Source organism: Tupaia chinensis, unplaced genomic scaffold (assembly GCF_000334495.1).
Source record: "Tupaia chinensis unplaced genomic scaffold, TupChi_1.0 Scaffold138136_1, whole genome shotgun sequence".
Classification (NCBI taxonomy): domain Eukaryota; kingdom Metazoa; phylum Chordata; class Mammalia; order Scandentia; family Tupaiidae; genus Tupaia; species Tupaia belangeri.
Genome location: NW_006198035.1, coordinates 461,091 through 468,398, shown reverse-complemented (window position 1 = coordinate 468,398; position 7,308 = coordinate 461,091). Strand labels below are relative to the sequence as shown.

At 52.3% G+C, this 7,308-nt stretch overlaps 1 protein-coding gene across 1 annotated transcript in view; it reads left to right on the top strand.

Moving 5' to 3' along the window:
* SDR42E2 (short chain dehydrogenase/reductase family 42E, member 2) overlaps nucleotides 1–7,308 on the top strand; it is a 25,877-nt gene that overhangs the window by 8,427 nt on the left and 10,142 nt on the right. The window contains exons 3-5 of the mRNA XM_027765401.1: nucleotides 299–417; nucleotides 1,119–1,194; nucleotides 5,896–5,978. Of these exons, the coding sequence (XP_027621202.1) occupies nucleotides 299–417; nucleotides 1,119–1,194; nucleotides 5,896–5,978 (278 nt within the window). The remainder of the gene's footprint in view (nucleotides 1–298; nucleotides 418–1,118; nucleotides 1,195–5,895; nucleotides 5,979–7,308) is intronic.

The window sequence follows — 7,308 nt, the reverse complement described above, 5'->3', positions numbered from 1 at the left end:
GATCTGGCCCTGGCAAGTATCTCAGGGGGAAAAGCCGCATTGAGAAGGAAGCGTGAGCAGGCCTGCCCCCAGGGGTCCATGCAGCAGCAATTTGACATGTACCTCAAGTTAAGCAGCTCTGGATGCCGAGAGTCCTGAGGGCCAGGATGTGTGTCAGAGATGGGTAGAGATTGGTGGGTTTGCCTGCGGAAGGCCCTGTGGGCACCTCCTCAGCCAATGCCCTGCTCACATTTGGCCTGTGTGTGTGTCTCTCTCTGTGTGTATACATGGTGGTTGCTGTATGCACCTGTCACCGCAGTCTGTGTCCGCCGGCGGGTTCCAAGGCTCGTCTACACCAGCACCGTCAACGTCGCATTCGGCGGGAAGCCCATAGAGCAGGGCGATGAGGACTCTGTGCCGTATTTCCCACTAGAGAAGGTACCTGACTTCCAGGAGAGGTGGGTGGGGCCGGTGGACCTGAACCCCACAGCCCAAAGGGTAGGGCTGGGTAGAACCAGAATCAGCCTCACAACTCAGGGAGAGTCCCAGCAGGAAGGGCCCCCAGACTGGGTGGTACAAGCCTTGTCCAGTGTTCACTGGCCATGTCAGCAGCAGGACTTGGAAATCATACAGACCTGGCCTTGATCTCCACCCTGGCCACTTTCTCCCCATGTGACTCTGAGCCAGTCACGTTCCTGCTCTGAGCCTCTGTGTCCTCCCTCCTCTGGACATACCAACACCATCACCGTGGGGCTGTGGAGAGCAGGAAACGAGATGAGGGATGTGAAAACACCATGTGAACACTGACGACTGACATCAATAATTCATCCTACGCGTGTCCAGCATCGGCATGGCCGGGCAGGCATGTGGGCCTGACAGGAGCTCCCTGGTTGTCTTACAGCTCTGAGCCCAGGGCTCCTCTGTTCCTGTAGTTCTGGAAGGAGCCACATTGTCCTCCCTTCCAGAAGGAGAAGAGGGTGGCAGCTTCAGGGCCTGACCATTTCCCAGTGGGTGTGCCCAGAATCCAAACCCTGTGGTCTGAAGGGAGGGTGCGGCCTGGGGCTGGGCTGACTGGGTAGGCACTGCTGACCGCGTCGCTGACCCCATCTGGTGGCTCTGTTCTCCCTGTCCTCTGACAGCACATGGACCACTACTCACGGACCAAAGCCATTGCCGACCAGCTGACCCTCATGGCCAATGGGATGCCTCTACCGGGTGAGTATCCTGGGGCCTTGCTCGCACCAACGTGCCTGCCTGCTGCAGCCTCCCGAAATACAGGTGTGGTTTGGTTTTTAGCTCATACGCGAAGTCTTCAAAAAGTTTGTGGAAAATATATTATGGGAAAAGTCCGTGAATGGATTTCAAGTGTTTTGCACCAAAATAAACTCATTGCTTAAATCCATTTTTCCACAGACTTTCTGAAGTCCTCTTATGTTGTCTGAGGCCTGACTGCTTTCCAAAGGGCAGTTCCCAGGGCCAAGACCACTTACTGTTCAGCAGATCCAGACCCTGGAATGTGCCAGCTCCCCACCAGGGGTACAGCCAGAAGAAGGCGAGCCCAGACTCTACCTTCATGTTGCTTGCATCTGGTGGGGAAAAAACTGGCCTAACCCAAGTGTAGCTCTTTTTTCTGCTGCATATAAGTGGATCCAGTTTCAGGGGTCCTCTTTAGATAAACAAGTAGAACACCTAATATGGAATGAGAAAGGCCGTGCAAGGGAGAGGCCCCGCAGCTTGACCTTCAGTGACTTCCCAGAAAAATCTGTCATGGCCGTCCTATTATATTGCCTCTTCTGGTTATAAAGAAAAACGGAATATGAACAGTCTGCAGTTATTGAAGGGCGATGGCCATGCCACAATCCGTTCTCCTCCATTCTTTCCTTGGGATTCTGGGCACACACACACACACATACCCTGAGTGATTTTCAAGCTGCCAGCTCTGAGAATCAAACTGTGGTCAGCCTTGTGGGAGTCCAGTACCTTAACCACCACACCACCTGTTGGACCCTGTTTTCTTTTTTCAAAAATGTTGCCTGGGACCAGCAGTTAGCGGAATGGCTATGTCGCTGGACTCCCATGTAGTCAACCGGGGCTCCTGTCCCAGACCCGGTGGCTTAAAACTCAGGCCGGGCGCGTGTGCGTGCGTGCCCAAGATCCCAAGAGGAGAATGGAGGAGAAGGGATTGCAGCGTGGCCATCCCCCCTGGGGGGTGATTTCTCGCTTTCTGTCTTTCTGTCTGGCGGGCGCACGCGCCCTATAACAAAAAATAATCTCTCCAAAAAAAATAAATAATTGCCAGAGGGCACATGTGCTCACCAGAGGAGGAGGAAGAAGGCACCAAGGGGCGTGGTCACGCTGCAGTCTCTACTCCCTTCCTCTATCCTGTCAGGATTTGAGGCACACACACGGAATCTGGCTCCTGACTCCCTTAACCACCAGGCCATGGAGCCAGCCCTCAGGTAAATTTCTTCCTGATGATATTCATATCCAGTTCTAAATTTGGGAGCCAATAGGATTTGGAGAGCAAGGGATGTTTGAAATTATAATCCTCAGTTTCGAGTAAGAAAACTGAGATTGATTAACTGATATAGCCCAAGGTCACACAAGTATTAGTTGGTACAGGTGGAATTTGACCCCAGGGGAGTCTTAACACCTGAGTAGGTCCCTAAGCATGGGCTTTTTTCCCCCTAAAATCCTCCCCCTATCACCCTGGCCAGACAGTCCTGGACCCTAGGGCCCAGTGGGAGCGTCCAGCTGTTTCCCCAGGGGTTTCGCCCTGTGCAGTCGAATTCTCTTCTCTACCCGGAGCTTTCTCTGGCCAGACCAGCAGGCTACATGCCAGACACTTAATCCTCTGGCTGAGAATTATTTATATGAGTGTCCCCAGCTTTTCATGGTCAAGAGAGTCATGGATACCTTGGCCCAGCCCCTCCCTCTGTGATGTGGCTGCCCGCCACCAACATCAGCTGCAGTCCGACCTCCCCCACCTGGCCAGGTGACCTGGAGTTAAAATTAGCCGCAGGCCGTTTACAAAAGCTCACCTGATACGTGCCTTCCAGGAGGCCAGCCTGGTCACCCTGAGTGGTTTCCACTCCCTACTCTCCGAGCCGGTCCCCGACACTGTCTCTCTAACTTGGACGGCCCTGGACCAGGTACAGAGGACTGTGGTTGTGTCGTCCCATCTCTGGGTATTAGTGTCCTGTGTCTGCCATGACAAATTACCACAAATGTGATGGCTTAAAACGAGAGGGAGGTGGTGTAGAGGTTAAGGTGGCTAGATCCCACATGGCTGACTGCACAGTTCAAGTCCTGGACTCGGTGGCTTGAAAACACGCTAGGCCAGGCCTCTGTGTGTGTGTGTGTGTGTGTGCATGTGCACATCCAAAATCCCAAAAGGAGAATGGAGGAAAAGGGATTGCAGCATGGCCATCCCCTCAGGGGATAAATGGCTCACTTTCCCTCTCTTTCTCTCTCTCTGGCAAGCACACATGCTCTATAGTGAACTTTAAAAGTAAATAAATAAATAGACTATAAAATATTGTTTTTAAAAAATAGAAGTGTCTTTCCTACCATGCTGGAGGCCAGAAGCCTGAAGTGAAGATGTCAGTTAGGCTGCCTGCCCCCCGGAAGCCCCTGGGAGAATCCTGCCTTGTCTCTCCCAACTTCTGGCAGCCTTAGGCATTCCCGGACTTGTGGCTGCCTCGTCTTCACATGGCCTTCTCCTCCCCTTTGTCTTTTTGACTCTCATAAGGACTTCTGTCACCGGCCTTAGGGCTGCCTGGATACCAGGATGATCTTAACTTAGTCACATCTGCAAAGACTCATGTTCCAAATAAGGTCATAGTCACAGGTTCTGGGGTGTGGGCCTACCTTTTGGGGTCCCCCTTTAACCTACAGCAGTGCAGTGGGACTTGGTGTTTAGGAGGGGCGTTGGAGGATGGAACAGTTAAGGTGTTTACTCATGACTTGGGGACACAGGCCTTGGCTAATCTATGGGGAAAAGGAAACTTATACTTAAAAGATGGGGGATCACTTCTGGAAAACAGTTCCAGAAAAATGACTACCAGAACTTAGAAAGGACAGGGTCAAGGCTGCTTCCGGATTCTAGGTCCTGGTGTCAATGATGTTGAGAGTTACTCCTGGGTGAGAATGTCCTATGACCACCTTCTAGAGTGACTTCTCCCCTAAGACCTCCTACAGATGTGGGGGGCTCCCCAAAGGGTGCCCTGTTAGGCACAGGGTACAGTCTAGATGGGACTTCCTGTGGAGAGGGTGGCGGGGGAGGGGCAGTCCCCTGGGCACTGGAGTAGCAGTGGACAGGAAGGAAGCTGTCCCGGGAGACTCTAGGTCAGTTAAGGAGTTGGGGCTGGGAGTCAATTAACCTACAAAATAAGTCATTTTATTATTTATTTATTTAGAGGTTTTTGCCTTGGGGTGGGTGTGCTTGCCAGAGAAAGATAGAGACAGTGAAAGGGAAATTAAGAAATCACCCCCTGGGGCATGGCCACGCTGCAATCCCTTCTCCATTTTCTTCCCAGGTTCTTGGGCAAGCTCACACACATACCCTGCGTGAGTTTTAAGCCACCCAGTCCAGGACACGAACCACTGTTGGCCATGTGGGAGTCCGGTGATGTAACCACTATGCCATCTCCTGACCCCCAAAATAAGACATTTTAAATACCTTTTAAAAATCCTAAACACACATGAATTATGGGAATAAACTGGAAATTTTGTAGGTGTTCTTAAAGACAGGACTTAAAAGAGTCATCTGTGGCAGCCCCACAAGCTGTATTCCCAAGACTTAAGGAGGGGAGATACATTCACTGATGGGGCCCCCTCGTGGGGGCTCTATCATGGCCTGGGTTCTCTGCTGAGAGAAACCAGGGAGAGCAGAACGGACGTTCAGGCTTTCATGTGGAGGCTCCAGCCCTTTCCTTTCTCCACGGATTATCTGGAAACTGAAGCAGTCACCATTGGGGCCAGCAGGTGGCATGGTGGTCAAGGCACTGGACCCCCCACATGGCTGACTGCAGTTGGAGTTCTGGACTTGGCAGCTGGATTTCTCACTCCCTCTCACCCTCCTACCCCCCGTCTCTCTCTGGTGAGCACACATGCCCTATAGCAAATTAGAAAATACGAGTGATAAATAAACAAAATCAATAAATTAGAAAAAGACAGCCACCATTGCTTACAAGGCACCTGTTTTCCAGATGAGGAAACCAAGGCAGAGAGGCCAAAAGCCAAAGTCTGCTGTTAGTCTTGCTTCCTGAGAAGCAGCAGTATTCATGGAAAGGGGTGCCCCTTGGTCTCCTCTCTGCTCCACCATGCCGAGCTGTGTGGCCGTAAGCAGAGCCCGTCTCTGAACCCTGGTTCTCTCATCTGTAAAACAGCAATAGTAACGGCTCCCACCTCACAGGGTTGCCTTGAAGGGAAAAATCCTCAGTGCACGAGGAACACAGCGGGACCGCTCTGAGAGTGAGCGTGGTCCTACGTAACTGATGATCAGGAAGGGAAGAACAAGAGCGGTGGGCATGAGGGAGTGTGGGTCTGGGCGCCTCTGTCAAATGAGCCGAGTCAGACTCTGAGAGTCAAAGCGGATCACCTGTCAGGGGCTTGTTAATTCAGGGACCGTGCAGGTATTCACATCTAGGACTTGCCTCCGGAGCACTGTGGGGACAGGGACCATTTCTTAGGCATCCTTATATTCTTCACGGTATCCGTCTCAGAACCCAGCGATGGGGGGGTGGGGTGGACTCTGAGCAGTGCTTCCTAAATGACTAACTGACTGAGAGAATAACTCAAGGACTGAGGACACCCCAAAGGCTAGCCTTGCCGCCTAACTGTCCAGGTTAGGACCGAGAGATGCAGATGGCCTGCTGCTCCCCAGGCCCCTGACTACCCTCCCCTGTATCCTAGGAGGTGGCACTCTTCGGACGTGTGTGCTCCGGCCTCCGGGGATCTACGGCCCTGAAGAGCAGAGGCACCTGCCCCGTGTGGCGGTATGTCGTCCGGCCTTCCAGGAGAGGCAGAGAGGCTGATGTGCATGCTGACTGGGTCCTCCCGGCCCATGGTCTCTGCATCAGTGTGGAGGCAGAGCATCCCAAGCCTGGGACCCTCAGTTCTGGGAGGTGCCCCTTCCCCCACCAGTCCATGGCCCCCTCAGGCCTACCAGGAGCAGGTCTCAGTGTATGCCAGTCAGGTCCAGGCATGGGTGGGGGGACATGGAGGTGTGACCCCAAAGAGACAGAGGGAGCCTTTTGCCCCCATTCATACCTCGGCTTCCTGAGGACTGGATGGTTCATCTTCTCCCACCAGCACAAAAGTCTTCATGTAGAAAAACTTCTCTAGAGAAAACTGGGTGCCAGCAACACAGCTACAGGTGACTCTGGGCGCTGTCCTCGAGTTTCCACAGCTGGTCAGGGAGCTAGACCCATAGTCAACAGCTTCAGTGTGGTAAGGGGAAGGGCCATGTAGAGGGAAGCATGAGAAGTTAGGCTTGGCAGGGGAAACCTTGAAGGGCTTCCTGGAGAAGGTGATGTCTGTGCTGTTTGGAAAGAGAAACAGGAACTACAAAAGAAAAAGGATGGTAGAGAAAAGGTCATCTAAATGGAGGAGGGAGCTTAGGTACAATCCTGGAAACGAGAAAGACCATGGTGGGTTAGGAAATTGCAGGAAGTCCCTGTGGCCAGATCCAGTCTGATCATGCAAGGTTATGAGAGCCATGGGGCGTTATCAGGGGAGCGATGCTCTAAGCTGCAGTTTCAAAACTTTCCTCTGGGGCCAGCAGGTGCCACAGTGGTTAAAGGTGCTGGATTCCCACATGGCCAACCACGGTTTGAGCTCCAGACCTGGCAGCTTGCTTTCTCACTTTCCCTTTCTCTCTCTCTCTCTCTCTCGTCAAATTAAAAATTAATAACAAATGGAATGAAATAAATAAATTTTTTTTTGGTGGGGGGAAGGTTTTTGCTATAGGTCGCATGCGCATGCCAGAAAGACAGACAGAGAGACAGAAAACGAGAAATCACACCCCAGCAGGGATGGCCACACCACAATCCCTTCTTCCCCATTCTCCTCTCGGAATCTTGGACACACACACACACACACACGCCCAGCGTGAGTTTAGGCCACCAGGTTCAGGACTCAAACTGTGGCCGACTACGTGGGAGTCCAGTGACATAGTCATTACACTAACTACTGGTCCCAATAAATAAATAATTCTTTTTTTTTTTCTTTTTGGAGAGATTTTCGCTATAGGGCGTGTGCGCTCGCCAGACAGACAGAGAGAGACATAGAGACAGAAAGCGAGAAATCACCCCCCAGGGGGGATGG